At 36.5% G+C, this 22,249-nt stretch overlaps 1 protein-coding gene across 1 annotated transcript; it reads left to right on the top strand.

Annotated features, from left to right (window-relative positions):
* The first annotated feature begins 3,961 nt into the window (after window positions 1-3,961).
* Window positions 3,962-7,281, top strand: LOC149419147 (uncharacterized). Its single transcript, XM_089637700.1, has 2 exons — window positions 3,962-4,427; window positions 6,166-7,281. Exons 1-2 carry the CDS (start codon window positions 4,160-4,162, stop codon window positions 6,924-6,926), a joined length of 1,029 nt encoding a protein of 342 aa, XP_089493826.1. The 5' UTR covers window positions 3,962-4,159; the 3' UTR covers window positions 6,927-7,281.
* Window positions 7,282-22,249: the final 14,968 nt, after the last annotated feature.

The raw sequence follows: 22,249 nt of genomic DNA, 5'->3' as shown, positions 1-22,249 counted from the left end.
CAGGCCACCTCCTCAGCCGAGGACGGATGGGCCAACGTAGCCGGAGGCACCGCCCCCGCAGAACAGCAGCGCGAGCCCGCACCGCCCCCACAGCCACGCCCCCAGCCCCGCCCACAGCAGGAGCCCGTGCGCGCGTCCACCTCTTCAGAAGACAACCTGGATTTGATGGCCCTGCTCCAAGGCCTCCTCAGGATGCGATCACAGCTCGCCCGCTGCACATCAAGAGCAGACAAGCTCGTCATCCTGATAGAGCTTCTAGACACCCTCGATGCCTAATACCGAGACGGTGAAAGTCCTCGTATGGAACGCATTTAGCGTGCGCAACAAGACGAACTGCTTGCTTTGGCAAATGAATTAAACACCGACATTATTCTCTTATCAGAATCCCACTTGAATCCAAGCGTACCGCTGAGAGTGCAAGGTTTCGAGATTCATCGAGACGACCGACAGGGAAGATCAGGCGGAGGAACCGCAATATTCGTTCGACAATCTATGACGTCCACAAGAATACCTACTCCGAAGTTGAAGCACGCTGAAGCCACGATTATCGAAGTCACCATAGAGGGTAGAGCGCATACCATCATCTCCGTATACTGCACCCAAAGTAACCTAGTGAGAGAAGATCTCAATAAATTGCTCAATCTGGGACCAATTGTTGTGATGGGAGGCGATTTGAACGCCAAACACAACTACTGGAATGACTACAGAGGTAATGCGAACGGAAATACGCTCTTTACACACATGCAGACAAATACCTATTCGATAATGGCGCCCGACAGACCTACGTACTACTCGCAACGTTCTAGATATCCGAGTACATTGGACATAGTACTCGAGAAAAATGTTAAGACAATATCTCCACTCACATTAGACGAGCTGTCATCGGACCACCTGCCCGTGTGCTTCACTATAGGCGGCACAACTTCAAGGACCCCCAGAAAACAGCGCAATTATAAGGATGCGGACTGGGAAGGATTTAAAAAGGAAGTCAACGAACGAATTCATCTCACTTCGGGAACTCTGCGCTCGCCACAAGAAATCGATGCAGCTACAAGCACTCTCACAGAGATTCTTCAAACAGCACAAGATACACACATTCCTCTCAAAGAAATACATTCATACACGATCAAGCTTCCCGAACACGTTTTATCGCTCATCAAGGACAAAAATCGCCTGCGACGCATGTACCACCGCACGCGTGACGAATACTTCAAGACAGCGTACAACAGCCTGCAGAGGGAAATCAAGACCGAAATCGCAGAACTCAAGCGCGAACTTTGGGACAAAAAAGTCGCGTCGCTCACGCCGAAGGATAATTCCCTATGGAAAATGGCTAGCGCGCTGAGACATAAAGATTTCACAATCCCCCCGCTACAGAAATTGAACGGCCCTGGGACGGCATTGTCGCTACAAGAAAAAGCTGACACACTCGCCGACGGCTTCGAGAGAGCCTACGCCGCTACAGACGGCCTTTCCGACCCGGCTACGGACCGGATCGTAGCTGACTCTCTACGAGATTTGAACGAAGCAGAGCAGACAAACGCTGAAGATATTCATTTCACAACGCCGAGCGAGATTGCGGTCACAATCAAGCGACTCAGAACGAACAAGGCGCCGGGAAGCGATCAAATTCACAACATTCTACTCAAACATCTTCCTCAAAAAGCCATCATCTACACAACAAAATTGTTCAATGCCTGCCTCATGACCGGGCATTTTCCCCAGATTTGGAAATCGGCGACCGTGCTGCCTTTCGCAAAGCCGAATAAAGATAGAACGCAGCCGAGAAGTTACCGGCCGATTAGCCTATTATCTACGCTAAGCAAGGTATTTGAACAAATTATACTCAACAGGCTTGTCCCACACCACGACGACAACAAGACGTTGCCAGACGAGCAGTTCGGCTTCAGAAAGAGGCACTCCACGACCCATCAACTCACCAGAGTAGCGGAATACATCGCAAGAAAATTTAACGAACATCGCTTCACCGCTGCTGCGCTCATCGACCTAGAGAAGGCATTCGACACCGTATGGATAGACGGGCTCGTGCATAAGCTGCACCGCACTAACACGCCCATATACCTAACGAGACTGATACAGGAATACCTAAAGAATAGATCGTTCAGAGTGTTCATAAGGAACGTGCTATCTTCAATGCGTGAGATTCCAAAAGGCGTGCCGCAAGGAAGTTTACTGGGACCATTTCTCTTCATTCTGTTCACCTACGACATCCCCCGAGACGAGAGATGCAATCTGTCTATCTACGCAGATGACGTCAAACTATACGTTTCCTCGCTGAAAGCGAACATGGCCGCTATTTACCTACAGAGGGCGCTCGACGCGCTCGTAGAGTACTACAAAAAATGGCGCCTGAAACTGAACGAGGCGAAAACCGAAGCCATCATGTTCACGAGAAAACGTGTAAATAAAACACCTGACTTCAACATCGAAATGGGAGGACACAGCATTGAATGGAAAGATGAAGTGACATATCTCGGCCTGACCATGGACTCCCGCCTCAACTGGAAATCTCACCAAGCAAAGATGCACACGCGCACGCGACAAGCGATCGGCATGATGAAGCCAATTTTCAATAGACGGAGTCCGCTACTTCCCAAAACCAAACTCCTCGTCTACTACTCGCTCATTCGTCCGGTACTCTCTTATGCGATTCCCGTATGGAGCAGCATCTCACACACAGACCACAAGAATCTACAGACACTTCAAAATCTCTGCATTAAAATCACATACAACACGAGACTCAGAACAAACTTGAAGAGATTACACGAACGAGAACAAATTCCAACTCTATACGAATTCACACACAGACTGACTGAACGCTTTTACTAATCACTCACACTTAGTAAAAATCCACTCATACGAGACATAGGACAATACAATGCTCCGAGCGACCTGACATTCAGATACACACATAGACTACCTAAACACATCCTCATGGACCATGACCACATATGGTACATACCAGAATTAGACGCGGACGAATAGCGAGCAGTAGGTATTTCCTAAACTCCCGACTCCCTTCCCAAATATATAATGTTTATATATCTATTTATATATTTATATAATATTTTATAATTTGTATGTATATGTATGTTTATTTTATATCTTCCCATAAGTATATATTAACATAAAAACAGACACACACACACATCTCAAAAATGCAGGACATCATATACCGATGTTACTGAAGGCCGCATACGTTTCAAGTTGACGTTCGGCCGCTCCTTCCGGGTAAGGTTTTCTGCGGTTTTCCTTACTCCCAACGGCAAATGCGGAAGGATTCCAACAATAGGTCGCAGCCGAAATTTCCTCCCCCCATTCCCAACACAACACAAACAGACACGTATGTAGTATATGGCCGCTGTAGGTCGCCGCTGGTGCTGATGCTGGATGATAATACATGCAATTTAAGTAGGGTTTTTAGGTAACAAATTTTTTCCCTACCGAGAAAATACAAGGCCTCTAAGTCTATAAAAGCCAGGTAATATTTAAATAAACCCATATGAGGTAAAAATTGTGAGGCGCATATGACGCCGTAATATTTGTATAAAGAACATTAACTTTAAATTCAGTAAATTTAAATGATTCACCACTTCATGGAATATAAGAATCTAGAAAATCAAAAAAAAAAAAAAAAAAAAAAAAAAAAAAAAAAAAAAAAAAAAAAAAAAAAAAAAAAAAAAAAAAAAAAAAAATCACACCTAGACCCAACTGATACAAAACCTCCGCGTCTAATATTTAACTTTAAAGAAGATAACAAAAAAATGACAATGATGAGTGCTTAAAAAAATAGCAATGTCTTCCTTGCAGATGTTAATAAAAAAATTATTTAAATGAAACCCTGATGCCATATTATAAAAATGTATTATGGAATGCCAAAAGAAGGGCAAAGAAGAAAAATTTCAAATACATGTGGTTCAATGATGGAAAATTAGGCTTCCTTCACACGGGACACTCTGTGTCCGGATTCTGTGTCCCAAGCCACCGTCTCGATATAGAAGTAGATGGGAGCGTTCAGACAGAATTCAGCGTGTGGTGGCGCTGAATTCTGTGTCCCGGCAGTGTCCCGTCGGTGTCCCGATTGGCGGTGGCTGGGACACTGTCTGATTCTCTCGGCCCCTCTCCTACATTCAGTTCTATGAGAGCATTCACACGGGACACAACTCTTCATTCGCTTCTCTGTTATATATTTATTTTGTTTTCATTTTATTTATTTTATTTCTACATTATGGCGAGTTTCGATATAGAAAAGTTCATTGAAATGGTTCGGGAAAGACCAGCGATCTGGGATAATAACTTAGCTGAATACAGCAATAAAATAGTTAAGCAAAAGTGCTGGCTGGAAGTTTTTGTTGAGATGGAAGAAGGTTTTGAGGAACTCCCACAAGACAAGAAAGTGGAAAAAAGTAAGTAATAATAATTGTACACTTTTTTTTTGATTTTTTATTTCAATATAAGTAAATAAACTTTAATAATAAAATGAAAATTACATCAGGAATATTATAAGTAAAGAAAGAAACATTTTTTTAAATTAATTATGTGCATAAATTAATTTACTACTTAGTGAAATTATGTGGGCTAAATAAATGCAACATTTTGAAGTAAATATATAAAAATACACAAAAATAGTCAAATTCTGTTGTTCTGCCATGGCGAACTCCCTTCACCAACAAAATAGTCAGCAAACGATTCTCTGATTTTCATTGGTTGCACCCGGCGGTTACCATTGTCGGGTTCATCTGGAATATCTAATAACCCTGGGCAGGTTAGGGTATCATCAAAGTTAAACCCATCTCTTGTTCTTATAAAATTGTGTAAAACAACGCATGCTTTAATTATACAGGGTGTATCGGCACTAACCCGACAAACTTTAACCAGCTATTCCTTAGCACATTTGGAGTAAAAAATGTTATGGGCACTTTGCTGTCCGGTAGCATTTTTTTTCAATTAAAAACAAAAAAAAAATAAAATTTCTACACTACATCACTGTAATTGGCATTGCGTTTCGTGTTCAACAGCTGTTATAAGCAAGTATGTCAAAAATCTTCTTCGCTCTTTCGCACACACTAAACAATAATAGTTAAAAATGAGACGAATGGTGCCGTGCCATTTCGTTGTGATTGTAAAAGTGCGCCAATATAGGTACACACGTGCATTATTCAACGGAATTCGAATAAAATATTTGCCAGATGGGTTTTCAAACTTCGACAAAGGATAAAACAGTGGTGACATGTGGTGAAAATATGAATAGTAAATTTTTTATTAAAAAAAAACTTTACCGGACAGCAAAGTGCACATAAGATTTTTTACTCCAAATATGCTAAGGAATAGCTGGTTAAAGTTTGTCGGGTACGTGCCGATACACCCTGTATAATTAGCGAAATCTACTTCTACGTTTATCGGCCGGTGAAAAATGTGCCATTTATTGGAAAGTATTCCGAAGGCACATTCAATATGTCTTCGTGCTCTACTTAAACGGTAATTAAACACCCTTTTCTTCACACTTAGGCATTTTCCAGGATAAGGTCTCATAACATGTTTAGATAAACCAAATGCCTCATCTCCTACAAAAACAAATGGAATTTTTTCATTTTGATTACTTCCTATAGCTACTGATGCAGGAATATTCAATGTATTTGATTGTATTTCTCGCCAAAGATGGGATTCTTGAAATATACCTGAGTCCGAATCCTTTCCATACGATCCAATGTCGACATAAGTAAAAAGATAGTTGCTGTCACAAGCTGCGAGTAAAACAATTGAACAATATTTTTTATAATTATAATACAGAGACCCTGAATTAGCGGGTTTAATTATCCTAACGTGTTTACCATCTAGTGCTCCTATACAATTTGGATAGTTGGCATTTCGCTTGAACCCCTCTGCGATTTTCCTAAACTTTTCTTCAGTTGGTAAAGGAATCCATTCAGATCTTAAATTCCAGATCAGTAGACAAGTGTGGTGCACAATTTTGGAAATTGTTGATAAGCCAATTCTGTAGGTGTAGAACATGTCCGAAAAGTAACACCCGACAGCCAAATATCTGAAACAAAAGAATTGATTGCGTCAAAACGCAGTATTTTGTTTAAACTTTGTATAAACATGTCTTAATTATAATTGTAAACAAAATTCAATATTTTTTAGGTGCTGAAATACAAAGAAAGTGGAAGAGTCTGAGAAATAGTTATTCAAGGGAACTAGCAAAACAAAAACAAAGTAAGTCAGGTGATGCAGCATCGAGCCGAAAAACTTATGTATATTTCGATATTCTAAGCTTTTTAAAACCTGCCATTCAGAAAAGTAGTACTGAATCAAGTTTGGAACCAGTTGACGAAGGAACTGATGAGCAGTCGACACAATTTCTTCAGGACGACGCTGCAACTAATCCTCAGGCAGGGACGTCTACAGATAAGCCCGAAAGCTCTTCTGCAGGAAGTAAAAGTAGAAAAAGGAAACAAAATGTGGTTGAGAGCGAGGATCAATTAGCAGCTCTCAACAAAACTTTGAGGGAGTCAATGAATTTACGTTTGCGGAAAGACGAGGAAGATGATGATAAATTATTTTTGCTCTCACTTCATGCCCATTTGAAATCTGTTCCAGAACATAAAAAAATTTTTGCTAAGTCTGATCTCCTTCAAGTTTTGGCAAAATATAACGCACCTAGTCCCCCCCTCCCTCCCACACAAACACATTTTCCATCTTTTCCTATGAATTCACCTCCAAATTTTCATTATCCTGCAAGAGTGCCTCATCAATCGCAAGTTGCGCCTTTTGGTTATTCTAATGAAACTGGAAATATGGTTCACTACTCACAGACTGGTGATAACAGATCTCTTCAGTCTACATGTACACCCTCACCAATGACTGCTGAGTCTGATGATTCTATAATTTCCCTACTTAATTAATGCACAGTTTTCAATACTTATGTATCTAGTATTCTATTTGTTTATTATTTTATAAAAATATAAGTTTTTAAATTAAACAAGTATTTGTTTTTTTACTTACCGAATAGTCACAGCTAGTCTCTCTTTTCCAGGGATACATTTTCTCATATTTGTATCTTGAAATGTCAGCGGAATCCTTAATTTCTCATACAGTTCAAAAAATGATGAAATTGACATTCGAAAGTAATTGAAAAAATTTTTTTCGTCTTCCAATAGATCATTAAAAACAGTATGAAAAATCCCTTTTCCCTGTCTGCTGGATATAATTGGATGTACCCATAATTTTCTTTTACGTTTTATTTTCTTTTTTTTTTAAACAATTTGAAATTATACATACAAGTGCAACCATCTCCTCTGGCTCAAGCATGTTGACTGACGAGTGAAGAATACAGATAAAAAGGATGGTTTTGGATGACGTCAGAGCCACAGCGTGTCCCTGCAGTGTCCCGCGGATTTGGGTGCCCAGTGGCTCAAGATTCTGAGTCCGGACACAGAATCCGGACACAGAGTGTCCCGTGTGAAGGAAGCCTTACTGGCACGAAAATCTGAAGACTCACTTTTAATTGAAATAAAAAATCACAATGACCTTGAAAATAAAATGATGTAAACAAGCCATTCGTTGCTTCCACCGCAAAATTACCTAACTGACAATTTTCACTTTTTGGACTAATGATGCAAATTTGTCTGCAATTATGACCCTTACGTCCATACAAAATTATACAATAAACAAAAATATGGTTTTTAAAACATAATTCAAATACTAAATTACCTATCTGACAGCTTCTCATTTGTGCCTGCAAAATTATCTAACTGCCATTTTAACTTGAGAGATTTCACGCATTGTGTTGCGCTGCATTCAAACTCCAAAATTGTAATTTTAAATAGAATTTACCATGCACAGTGAACTGTGACAAATATATAAGATATTTATAAATCCATTTTATACATGAAATACACTTATAAATAGTCAGTTATGTTTAAATATAACAATTTATTGAACTTGTCTGTTATAGATTTTTGCAAGTTAGAATATTTTTGTTACCGCCATTTTTTTAGCAGTTATCAAATTTTGCATCATACATAATGAATGAGAATAACTTGTCTGCCGTTGATATTGAGCAACTTCTGCTGATGGATGATATTATTACATTTCCTTACGATGATCTTGGGAATGAATTAAATACTAATGAAATGATTATCACTGAGGAAAAAGTCTCTGAAAATCTAGATCCGGATAACGAAGCTGTACCAGAATGCAATATTTCATATAATTCTGAAAATAATAGAGAAAGATGTATCTGTTAACCTGGATTCTGATTACAAGGCTGCATTAGAATGCAGTAGCTCAGATGATTCAAATTCTGATGGCGATGTCCCAAGGAAAACAATTTCCTCCGAGTACGAGTGTTGACAATATTGAAAATGTTAGTTTGGAAAATGAAACTAACATAGTAAAAATATCTACAAGAGAAACTAACAAAAGAATGAGAATGCAGGGAAAGGATTATATGGGTTTAAAAAACAAAATGATGGAAAATACTTTGTTCGGGCATAACGCTAATAAATTATAATTATTTTATTACCTACATCCTATTTGTTCCCACCTCGCCATCGGGAGATAGGGATTTGGTCTGACCGGCGCGCGCCAGTAATATTTCTACCACCTACCGATACGCGTCTCGGGTCATACATTTCAATGGACATTTCTTTCGTGGTCGATATCTAGTGACGGAAATAGATTAATACTGTGTGAGGCTGGTGCTACCACGGAGGCTGTAAGGAGATACCAGTACAAGGTAGGACTTTCCCTTAATTCTGGTGGCATCCTCAAATTCCTATTCCCGTTCCCGTATATCGATCAATTTGCACCCGACACAGACGCTAAAGTTTTTCAAGAGCTATCGAAACATACTTGTTGAGTGAATCCCAGGCACCTATTTGTTCTTCCTGACTTCTGCATGACTTTTAAAAACAAACATTGTCATGAATTTAATGATATTCAGAGGCAACAAATGTTTACTTATTTTTGGTAAAATATGAACCGGGATATGAAAAAAATATATATCAGCTCTTTAACAGATAGTATTCCTACAAAGCGGCCTTCTGCCTGTGAGAGTCAAGAAGGCAATATTCTCACGTTTACTACTTGAAAAATGGTGAAGAAAAAAGCAAGTTTGTAAGAAAAGATTTGACAGTATTTTTGATTTAGATTCAGCTACTGTCACAAATTGGATTACAGCCTTCAAAAGTGGTATGCACACACACAAATCCAATTCGAAAGTCCCACTACGTAGACGCAATAATAATACAATTATGGAAGAAGGGCGAAATGTAATGATAATTTTTTTTTTAAATCTACCAAAGCTTCTGTCACATTATTGCAGGGCATACGTTCACTATTGATATGCAAGCTGTAAAACTTGCCCCCTGTTTTGAAAGCAAGTGCATTTTATTATAAAACAAAACTTTGTGTCCACAGTTATACGATTTATAACATGGTAACAAAGGATTGCTACCTATGGGATGAGTGTGAAGGGGGTTTGATTGCCAATATATTTTCTACAATACTTATGAAAGTTTTAGAATCATACATAGCAGCAAACACCCAAACAAAAATATAGTTTTGTACACAGATGGTTGTGGTTATCAAAACAAAAACAACTCTTTCAAACGCACTACTTAGATTAAGTTTAACTCACATTAATACAGAAATAGAGCATAACTATTTAGAAAAGGGTCATACCCTAATGGAAGAACATAGCTGCCATAGTTTAATTGAACGAAAACTTAAAAATAACTAAATCTACTTCCCAACCGATTATGTGGGAGTATGCAGAGAAGCTAGAATTTCTCAACCCACTTCAGTATTTAAGTTACGAATATTTTTTGAATTATGACAATGTTAATGTCTATAGTTCAATTCGTCCAGGACATAGACGAGTTGACCCAACAGTAGCAGATTTAATATGCTTGCAATATTTGGCTGGTAGACTTAACATTAAACTTAATTTTAATGATTCGTGGAAGCCATTATTAAAGCCACCAGTTTCAACCTTAAACGACTACGCTCAACCAGCACAGCTGTATAAGAGACAGATAAAAATTAAACAAAATTGAAAAATTCAACCACCTCCAGGATTTGAAAAGTGTCCTACCGAAATTCTGTTGGGAGTTTTATGATAAACTTTTTCATTAAATATTATTTTAAGTGTCATAGAACAGTGTTAATTTTTATATTATTTTATCAAAAATCATTATTATTTGATAGACCGAAGACGTCTAATTTCTTAATTTTTTGTTCATCTTGTTGTTGATTTATTTTATTTTCGTAACTTTAGTGTTATAAAACGAAAAATAATGTAAATATTCTGTTCTGGAAGTACTACTAGGTAGTGAATTTTACGTGCAAAATTCCAGAAGTGACAAAATTTTTCAATGCAAAAATACTTATCTAACACTGCCACTACACTGTTTAAAAAATATATATTTTGTCCAAATAAAATATAATGAAAAAAATATTCATTAGATACGTCTTTTATTAAAATGAAAAAATCAGTCTAATTATAAAATGGGAAGGTTTTTTCGCTTTCCTGAAAAAGTACATTTTTGCAGTTAGGTAATTTTGCGGTGGAAGCAACGCATTGTTTCTATACCCATCTAAAATATAATATATTATTATTTATCAGAAATGGATCCTTTAGCTGATATCGAATTTGATAAACCTTCTCCCGATGCCATCACAACTTTAAAAATACGAGAAATCAATGACTTCATAAAAAAAATAAAAACATTAAAAATACTCCACCAGAATATACGAAGCATCAACAAAAATTTCATAGAGTTAACAGTGATGCTACAGCAACTTGAAGAGGATATAGACATCATCATGCATACATTATCATCAAACACGAGTCGATTCACAAGATCCTCATTACAACATACATTTCACCAACCTACAACTAAAACGACTTGGGCAAAGAAATTTGCAATATTTCTCTATAAAACTATTTAATATCCATACGAAGCATCAACAAAAATTTCATAGAGTTAACAGTGATGCTACAGCAACTTGAAGAGGATATAGACATCATCATGCATACATTATCATCAAACACGAGTCGATTCACAAGATCCTCATTACAACATACATTTCACCAACCTACAACTAAAACGACTTGGGCAAAGAAATTTGCAATATTTCTCTATAAAACTATTTAATATCCTCCCTCTTGCAATAAAAAGCATTAAAAAAATAACCGACTTTAAAAGAGGTATCAAGCCCCGAAATTATCAAAGAATTAATAAACCAAAACAGTAGTGAAACAACTAAAAAAGTGGTCAATTACTATAAACCGGAGATTGTGCAAAGGCCAACGTACTTTTTTCCCAAAAAGTGTATTCTTTATCTCGAAAATAGGTTTTTTGCCTGGGACTCGTATCATAAATTGTGACATAGTAACCTAAATATAATAGTATACAAGGAATCCTTTATATAAGGAGCAAAAGTGCTAGAAAGGTGTTGAATTAAACAAGGAAAAGTGCTCTTTTTGTGTGAATTCGTGCAATTCAATTGAACTCTAAAATGTATACAAAATGCATTGCCTGTGAAAGTAATATTGAGGTTCCTTCAGACTTCATATCTTGTTCGGTCTGTGTTGAAGAATACCACATTAAGTGTGCTGGTATTGGGGAAAACTCTCGTAGAGGTGGTAAAAGCCAACAAAATCTACAAAATTTGAAATGTAAAAAATGTTTAAAACTTCCTAAAATTACAAAAAAAAGTGCTGTCAATAATTTGGATGAAATCAACCATGAACTGCCACCTATTGACAAACAATCAAAACAATATTATACACACACACACCGAAAACTTCTATCGCACAAACAGTCACCAGTGAAAACTTATCAAAATTAAACACAGATGGAGCTAGCCAGCTGTTAATGGTGGAATTGTTTATGAAGGAACTGGAAAATTTGTAGATAAGAAACATGACATTTATGGTCAAAAATACGAATCAATATTAATCCAAAATAATGAACTTATAAAGTCGCCTTAATTTATATCGGACCAACAGGAAGAGCTTAAAAATCTAGTTAATGTTATGGAGACATTAAATGAAAAATATAATGCGGAGCTAATTGATTTAAAAAATCAGAATATCAGTTTATCAAACACAATCGCTCAACAAGACGTCAGAATTGATAGACTGGAACAGGGGGGTATAACTAGTGATGGGAATGATCGAAATATTTATATAATCGATTTTTTTTAACCGAAACATCAAAAGAATCGAATGATCCATTCGAATGAATCGCTCGGAGTGCGGGAGCAATAGCTACGGACAGGGGCAAAAATTTTTCCGTTGGGGGGGGGGGGGTAGGATTCGAAAATAGAAACTCGAATATCAAGACTATTCCTATCGTAATAACCGGTTGTAATTTATTTTCATTAGTATATTTTCATATTTTTGGTAAGCAGGTACTAGCGAAATTTCAATCACTAATTTTCATTCCTGGCAATGATTCCCTTGTTGTCTGCTAGCAACATTAGTATTATTCCTGTTAGCCACGAATTTCAAATATGTATGCATATGCAATTAACATTTTTATAAATAATTAATAAGATTCGAATATCTACATATCGAATCTATTTTTAATCTCGTTTTAAGCGTTTCATCCATAACTAATCCCTCAGGCAATTTTGGGAGATATTAGATACAGACAAATATTTTATTTTGGTTAATCTTAACCTCTCAATTTGCAATGTATTGGCTCAAGAGAACCGTCAAAATACAGATTCGGTGGAAAATATTTTCGTATTACGTTTTGTTTCAGATAAAATCGCTTTTTGAGTCTGAAGAATATTTCAGAAAATTGCCCAAGGAGCTTTTAACTTAACTTCACATGAGAATTGAATTTATTTTCGTTTTTAGACAGTATTCGTGTTCCACCAGGATCATACAGCACGTATTGTGATGCCCTCCAAGATCATGACTACACCCTTAAAGGTATTATATACTGCAATAATATGTTTTGTTAATTCGGTTAATGTCATAATTATATTTATTTCAGAGCGTAACATCTCAACTAGCAGCGTACCCGTTGCTGCACAGGGGATGCTAGTAAAAAATGAAGGTACATATCTGTTTTATATTACTTAAAAGGGAATAGTTTTGTTCGTCTAATATGTCAATCTTTACTTCAATTTCTCAAGAACTATGATATATTTTTTTCCAGAAATAAGTGCAGGACCCAGTCATGTCTTCTCTGCAACCAGCAGCGTTGCTCTTGCTGCACAGGGGATGGCAGAACATAGATGTAAAATATCTTGCATAGGTGACCCATATGATCCCATAAATTCATTAATCCTAGAAGCGAGTACCGTCCCACAGAGGTTTTGCTTAAATTATCCCACTAAGAAATTTGCTATCAACGCTCTTAAAATTCATTATGTCGTCGAGTATATACTATATCATAATTGCAAAAATTTATATCTTGTGCCCGTTATTAAAGAAACCATTGCCAAATATATATGTTTTGATTGGCTTAATTGTAACGAGCATAAAAAAAATTGATTCAATTCATTATCAAAATTACTGTACCATTTATAATCAATGCATGGTGTACCAATGTCAATAGAAAATTAATTGGCAAGGATACACGACCATACAATGGACCTGACTCCATGAAGAAAATGGCAGTACTGCGACATTTAAAATATGCTAAATATAGGAAGAAATGGTTGTCATAACTAATTTATTTTAATAAGTTAAAACCAATTAGGATTACAATTATTTCCTATAAGCGTATTTTAAATATCGTAGTACTGCCATGCTCCTCATCAAATCAGGTCCATCGTATGATTGTGGTGTATCCTTGCCAATTCATTTTCTATTGACATCTCTATATGAGTAGTAGAATAATAACGAAAAAATAAATATATTACTCAAATATTGTTATCGTTTGTAATGTTAAGCCAAATATTCTCTGATGCAGCGTTTACATTATTCAGTTTGGCCGTATTAGTCTGCAGCCCATTTTCAGTCACCGACTAGTGTTAATAAAAAAATAGTCAAATTAGTTTATTTTATATATAGTTCTACTTTTTTATTACATACTTGAATATTCTCTCAACACCTTCTTTAAATTTATTTTAGTGCGTATATACTCTTGTATTTGGTGTTTTTATTTGTTATTATTATACCCTATTTATTTATCAGGTGCCAATATGTATTGTTAAAACAATAACCTCTTGTTAAATTTACTTTACTGTTTACACTGTTACATTCTTTATGTTGTGTACTATTCCTAAGTTTAAAATATCTAAAAGGCATATAAAGTTTTTAAAACTAAAAAGTATCACAAAAGTATATACTTACTATTTATGTATGAAAGGTATAAATATTTAAGTAATAAGATAAGTAAGAGGGAAACTAAAATAATAATAATGTAATTAGACGCTAATACAGCTAAAACAGTAGGTTGAATCGTCGACTGCATTATTGACAATATTTTTTTCAATAGCGTTGGATTTTGAAAGAAAATAACTATTATTTCCAACAGCTAGTTATATATTGATACAGTAATTTCTTCTAAATTCACCTTCTAAATGTGTTTTGTGCTTATATTATTGTATTTCATGTTCATATTTAAAAAATAAAATTATTGTACGTGTAGGGTCAAGTGTTGTACCTATGGACGCATGTACCTTTGGACACTTCTGATTTATATGGCAAGACATCTTCTAAAACTCCCTATAAAAATAATCGGGATAGTACATTTATAAACTGGCATACTAATGTGTCAAAACTCTCCAATTCTTTTTAGTGACGATTTGAATATTTTTTGATTTCGTTTTTGTGAATATGTAATTATGTTTTCTACCGAGTGTGTTAATGTAATATATAGCTCAGAATCTACTCAGAAACCACGTTATTACACTCTTCTTGTATGCATAACCTCAAATTTTATTTTTTTGAGAAATCACTGGTTGTTGTACCTATGGACAGCGCTTTGCGTGTACCTTTTGGACGCGTCCAAAGGTACACAAAAGGTATATAAAAGTGTTATAGTATTAAGTATGAAAGTATTTTTTTCGGTGCCGAGAAGCAAGTCAGGTTGCAAAAGAGCTGATGTTTGCCCAGAAAGTCTGAAAAAAGCTGTGCAAGAGGTTTTAAATGGAAAATCTATCAGAGTGTCAAGCTACAAAATGGAAGATCACAAAGTCAACACTATTTAATTATGTCTCTAAGGTTAGAAGTTCTCCTAAAGCAGTTTTTGATATCTATCCTCCAAATTATGCAGTTAAGAAGGAAGAAGAATACAACCCAGGAAGAAGAATCACAACTGCACGTTTACCTGGAAAAGGCAGCGTATCTTCACTTTGGTCTTAGCAAGCTTACAGCTAGAAAGCTTGCTTTTCAATTTGCAATAGCCAACAAGAAAATTATTCCCGAATCTTGGATTCAGCATGAAAAAGCAGGTCTTGAATGGATACGTGGATTCAGAAAAAGATGGCCTGATTTGTCACTAGGCAAGCCGGAAGCAACGAGCTTGGCTAGAGCTTCAAGCTTTAATAAAGCAAATGTTATGTCTTTTTTTAGCAATTACAAAGACGTGATGAGCCGCTACAAATTTTCACCTGAAAATATTTATAATCTTGACGAGACTGGAAATTCAAATGTACACAAACCATCTTTTTTTGCTCCTAAGTCAATTAGACAACTTGGCAGCTTAACTTCAGCTGAACGTGGATTTAATGTGACGATGATAGCTTGCGTTAACGCTAAAGGGCACAGCATACCACCCATGCTTATATTCCCAAGGGTTCATTTACAGCATCGTATGCTTGATGGAGGCCCTCCTGGATGCATTGGTGGAGCTAATCCCAGCGGTTGGTCCAACGAGACTCAGTTTAAAGTGTATTTTCAACATTTTATTAATTTTGTGAAACCCAAGGATAACCCGTGTTGTTGATAATGGACAATCACGAATCACATATTTCCATCGATATTATTGAAAAGGCCAGAGAAACTGGTGTTGTAATTTTAACATTACACCCTCACACATCTCACCGGATGCAACCATTAGATAGGGGAGTTTTTGGACCGTACAAAAAATTCTTTTACCAAGCTGCAGAAGACTGGATGCTTACTAATCCAGGAAAGCCGACATCTCTCTACGACATGTCTAAATTAATCGGGAAAGCGTATTTTAAAGCATTTACACCACTAAACATTACAGGTGGTTTCAAATCTTGTGGAATATGGCCCATAGATGAAAATATATTTAAAGAGGAAGATTTTCTTCAGTCCTTTGTAACGGACAGACCTATGCAATCCGAAATTCTTGAGCCAAGAGGAGAAACTACACCACAAAAGTTTGATAAGACATCGGGAGAAACTACAGTCATTCCAGATACATTGACATCACCACCTTCAAAAACCACTTTATACAATATAGAAGACAACCAATTTCCATCGACATCATCTGCAGTGCAAATTGTTAATATCAATCCCGAATTGATCCTTCCTTTCCCTAAAGCACCTGAAAGAAAAGTCACAAATCATGGAAGGAGGAAGGCAAAATCGAGGATTTTGACAGATACGCCCGAGAAAAATGAAATTGCCGAAAAGTTTAAAATCAAAGAAGAGAAAAGGAAAGTTCCTATTAAACCTGTTTTAAAAAATGAAGTCGCACCAAGTGCTTCGAAAAAGATAAAAATTATCTCAAACGAAGCAGTAGTAAATTGCTTTATCTGTGGACGCATTTCAAATAAGGACCGGGCACTTTTCAAAGGGAGAAGTTAAAAAGTGTCTCGAAGAGTTCCGTGTTGTAGAAGGGAGAAAATACAGAGACCAGCAAATAATTCCTCAGTCGAGCCGTTGAACTCGAGAACGAGTCGTAGAATCGACCCGTTCTCTTGGAGCAAATGTCAACCGGGTACAAATTCTACCCGGTATAATCTTTACTGTACAATTTTCGTCAGATTGTACCTAGGCGATCTATTTTCAATAAACTCTTTAACCGTGTTTCAGATGTGACTATACTCCACCGCGTAATTTTTTGCGTACAACTTGTAAAGGAGTTGAAGTACGAAGGCGATAATTAAGCCGTTTGAGCCCCTCACTTATATTTAAAAAATCACTTATATTTGCAGTTATACTCAATGATTTTATTCTGTTCTAGCTACCATGAACCATGTGAAAATGCATTACCTACTGAGAATATACATAGCGTAGGAAGGTAAAACGGATTTAAGATCTTGTATGAAACTATTGTGTTGTGAAAAACATGTACCTTGAACTTTATTTTTTATTACAGTAAATTCGATATACATGTTCAAAGACGTGTCTACATAAACAAGAGAAAAAACAGGAAACCTATTAACCAAAGTGGTCTTTCGCAATGCCATGACAATAGGCATGTTATTTAACAAATGATAAAAAATGTGTTTGGAGAGATGAATTATGGATCTACAAAGTTTCTGCTTCATATGAACAAATCTATCTTCGGCTAATGCAAACATTTTATAAATCTTTAATTGTTGTATTGGCCACCAAATAAATGTTATCCACTTTCAATGCTGCTTTTGCTTTTCTCGATTGGATAAAAATAATGCAGTCGAAGGAGGAGAAGAAAGACGCATCGTCGACATTTTCTTTTTTATTAAATAACTGCAATCCACATCTGATCATTCTCCTTTTGGTTGCGGATTTGGAAACCTTATTGTCAAGTCAGAGCAAAGAGTTGGCCTAATGTCGAAAATATTCTTTGAATGTAACATGTGTCGCACCAAATTTACAGTTCATACGTGTGACCCAAACCCTAAAAATACCATGGACATCAATGTATCAGCAGTATCGGGGATGACTCCTGCAGGAATTGGTCTTGCTCAACTCTCTGAATTTCTGACGGCTGTCAATATAGCCCCGATGTCCTAAACAATATATGATAAGACAAATGTGTCTGTGTCAAGAGAGTGGGCATTACTCTACCACTTCTGGAATGGAAGCTGAAATTCTTCTAGAAGGGTTCAAGAGTTCCGTTGAATCGCATAAATTGATATATGGGCGACTAATAGCAGACGGAGATAGTAGTACCTATCATAAGCTAATCCAAACGAGACCATATCCGAACCATACCATCGAAAAAATTGAGTGTCACAATCATTTACTTAGAAATATGTGCAACAAATTATCTGCTTTAACGAAAGACCACAAATAATCCCTTACATCAGCGAAAAATTATCACCACACTACGGTTACTGGCCATAAGAAAGGTGATTTGTCATGCCATTCGAGAGCATAAACAAGGATCTGAGAACTTGTCAAATAGAATTAATAAATTATACATAGACGTCAGCAACAGCTACAATCACGCTTTCAGTCAACATGAAGAATGCCAAAGTCATTATTGTCAGAAAGGTGGTAAAAAAAAAAAAATGGGAAAACCTTGTCAAAAAGCTTGTTGGTTCTGCCTTGTGGTGTAGAGTACAATTTATTGTCGGGACTGTTACATCGAACGCAAGAAGTTTGGTCCACGATGTAGACAGTAATCGCGTTGAAACCTTTAACAGTGTAATAGCAAAGTTTGTTGGGGGAAAAAGGGTTAATTAAAATCTTCGACAGTCTTACCAGAACCGTTGTTCTGCCGCAGTCGTTTCATTCAATACTGAGAGACCCATTTACAATCTCCACAAAGCAATATTGGGGCACAGTCCTAGTAGCAAAGCTAAAGAATTTGCAGACAGAAGAATTAAAAAAAAATTCCTGAACTGAAAATGTCTTCGTCGTAAATTATTTAACAAATCACGGTCTGTTCAAGAAGACAAACATTATGGCGATCAATGTCAAAAACCTGAGTTGGCTCCAGAACAACTCCAGCAGTTAAAAGAAACGTTTTTGAAAAACCTTAAAAAAAACTGAAGAGGGGATTATAACAGAAAGAGACACAATTCTTCAACGCGATTGTAGTGAATGGCTGGAGTTGCGAAGGAACCTTATAACTGCCTCAATCTTTGGAAAAATTATCAAAAAAAGAGAAGCAACGGGAACTTCAATCGTTAAAAGTTTACTATACAAACAAGACCTTTCTAATGTACAATCCGTCAGACATGGTGTCAATAATGAAATGAAAGCATTAAAACAGTTGTCATCGCAACTTGGTTTTATCATACGGCCATGTGGCTTATTTATTGATTGTGAAATTCCATATAGTCAAATTGTTGAAATTAAGTGTCCATTTATAGCGTACAATTCGATATCAATAATAGAGTTGGTACAACAAAAGAAATTTAACTTCTATAAGCTCAAAGGAACAGAATTGGTTATCAATAAGAATCACAATTGATATTTTCAGGTGGGTGGTGTAGTTCAGCAATAATCTCTATTTAATAAATTCCTTTTTTGGTAAATAACAAAAGTCAAGAAATATTCAAAATTATTAAAATATATATAATTTCACACACTATTATTTTGAATATCAACAAAAAGATATTTGTATTTTTGGAATATGGCCCGGTGAGAATAACCATTTTAAAGTAGAGATGATTCAACGAGACGATGAATTTCGGAAGAAAACTACGGTTGACAAGCTCAAAGTTTTTTTATATGGAATATCTATTGCCTGAGTTGCTAAACCCTTGCCTCACAAGGAATTTACAAATCCGCAAACCATCAATCATAAAAACAAAACATCTGAACTTTCCTCAACAGTTACATCTGAAAGTTCAAATAAAAAAAGTAAACCTACGACATCATCTCCAATTTCAGAAGCGACTGATTGTATTATAACATTTGAGAAAATGTAAAGCTAATGTATTTAAAAAAAAAATGTTCTGAAATCAGTCACACTAATAGGTACAACTCCATTCTATCAATATCAGTAACGATGGTGTATTGGGTATGTGCGTGTGCGTGTAGAGATACCGGTGATAAATCTCATCGCAGTGATGAAAAGGGATTGCAATTTGTTAATTTGGTATCTGGGGAGACTTGCATAAATTGCATTGCAATAATCGCATGGGGAGGCCGTGCAGGAGAATTTGTAGTATGTAGCGCGATGTATACGCATAACGCAATGTGAAATGAGCTGCACAAGATACGCTAAGTGAGTTTCTATCACAATGAAAAATGTTATAGTTGCTAAGAGGAAACTACAAGCTAAAAACATGTATATTCTTGGTATGCCTTATTTCGTGACGAATACAGGTAATAGGCATTAAAATCACTTGGCAAACGGAGTCAAGAAACTCTCGATTTCATGCGAAAAAGTGGAGTTTATTTATTTTGTAAATAAAAACGTGAATAGAGGTGCATCACACGATGCACATGTACGGCAAATGATGACGATAAAACCAGACTTGGAAGAAGCAAATAATCGAGAAGCTTTCTGGCTGTTACGTTAATTTCTTTCATGTTTTTAGTAAAGTGTACTACTTCTATTGTATTTGTTTAAATATGTGTATTATATATACTATAATATTTCAGAGATTCAGCATTTCCGCTTAGGCCATATATGATGCCTCTTATGATGATCTTAAAGACGGTACCCGGATCACCAGAAGAAAATTACACATAATTGCAAAGCAGAGTTAGAAATTGTGTAGAACGCGGTTATGGGATTTTAAAAACAAGATGGCGCTGTCTTCTAAAACATTGTGTGCTACATTATACCACAGTAATAGCAGTGAAGATAGCGAATGCATGCCCTGTTCTTCACAATATGGCAATTGAAGCTCAATCGCCACATTTAAATATCTCTAACCGTCTCTCTAAAATCATCTTCAATAATGACATACTCTGGCTCTGGCATCTGACAAATCCATTTGGTTCTGGTAGACATTTCAGTATGAAGGGGCCTTCAAAAGGTAGACAGTTCAGTAAGTGCTGGTCATCTGAAGATAGACAGATCAGTACATGCAGAATGTCTAAAGGTAGAGAGCCTACAAGTGAACCCATCTACAGGTAGACAGATGAAACGGTTGGCACAGTATCTGAAGTGGAGATTGGAAAACTTCTCAAAGACTTCTAAGCTATCACTTGGCTTGTAATCACAAGCAGACTGACATGTTAAGGAAGAAATTGGTAACTATAATAGAGCCAGAATTCCAGGATGAAGAACACGATGCCGTGTATTACGCAATCCGCTTCAGCAATGTAGAACTCCTAGATACATTCCTCACACTCCTCAGTAGCTCAGCATGCCCTGAATTATTGGATCAACATCCATCCATGTTTCTAGTCCAATTACTACTGCTAAAATGGAAAAGTTATGGATGAAATAGTAGGCACAGTATCTGAAGTGGAGATCGGAACCCTTCTCGAAGACTTCTAAGCGATCACTCGGCTTGTAAGCACAAGCAGACTGGCATATTAAATTGTCTGGTCAGTGGTCAATATGGGAGATTGGGGATTACGAGAAAACTAGAATTCCAGGATGAAGAATACGATGCCGTGTATTACGCAATCCGCTTCAGCAATGTGGAACTCCTAGATACATTCCTCACACTCCTCAGTAGCTCAGCGTGCCCTGAATTATTGGATTAACATCTATCCATGTATCTAGTAAAATTACTGTAGCTAAAATAGAAAAGCTATGGATGAAAACAGTTGGCACAGTATCTGAAGTGGAGATTGGAACCCTTCTCAAAGACTTCTAAGCGATCATTTGGCTTGTAATTACAAGCAGATTGACATGTTAAAGTGTCTGATAAGTGGTCAATATGAGAGATTGGGGATTACGAGAGAGCTGAATTCCAGGATGAAGAACACGATGTCGTGTATTACGCAATCCGCTTCAGCAATGTAGAACTCCTACTCCTCAGTAGCTCAGCGTGCCCTGAATTATTGGATCATCATCTATCCATGTTTCTATTCCAATTATATATCATACTATTTTTCCACCTACATGTGCGAGGTATGGAGGTGCATCACATGATGCACATGTATGGCAAATGATGGTGATAAAACCAGACTTGGAAGAAGCAAATAATCGAGAAGCTTTCTGGCTTTTAAGTAAATTTCTTTCATGTTTTTAGTAATGTGTACTACTTCTATTGTATTTGTTAAAATATGTGTATTATATATAATATAATATTTCAGAGATTCAGCATTTCCGCTTAGGCTATATATGACGCCTCCCATCTTAAATGCGATACCGGGATCACCAGAAGAAAATTACACATAATTGATATGCAGAGTTAGAAATTGTGTTGAATGCTGTTCTGGGATTTTAAAAGCAAAATGGCGCTGTCTTCTAAAACATTCTGCGCTACGTTATAC

This window comes from Hesperophylax consimilis, chromosome 12 (genome assembly GCF_061612785.1).
Source record: "Hesperophylax consimilis isolate HC1 chromosome 12, BYU_Hcon_1.0, whole genome shotgun sequence".
NCBI classification, from domain to species: Eukaryota; Metazoa; Arthropoda; class Insecta; order Trichoptera; family Limnephilidae; genus Hesperophylax; species Hesperophylax consimilis.
This window is presented reverse-complemented; position numbering and strand designations above follow the sequence as displayed.

Bases quoted from the DNA above. Each gene is read 5' to 3' on its own strand.
- LOC149419147 (XM_089637700.1), top strand. From the start codon at position 4,160: ATGAGAGCATTCACACGGGACACAACTCTTCATTCGCTTCTCTGTTAT. The intron at 4,428-6,165 runs GTAAGTAATAAT...AATATTTTTTAG, and splicing joins AGACAAGAAAGTGGAAAAAA to GTGCTGAAATACAAAGAAAG.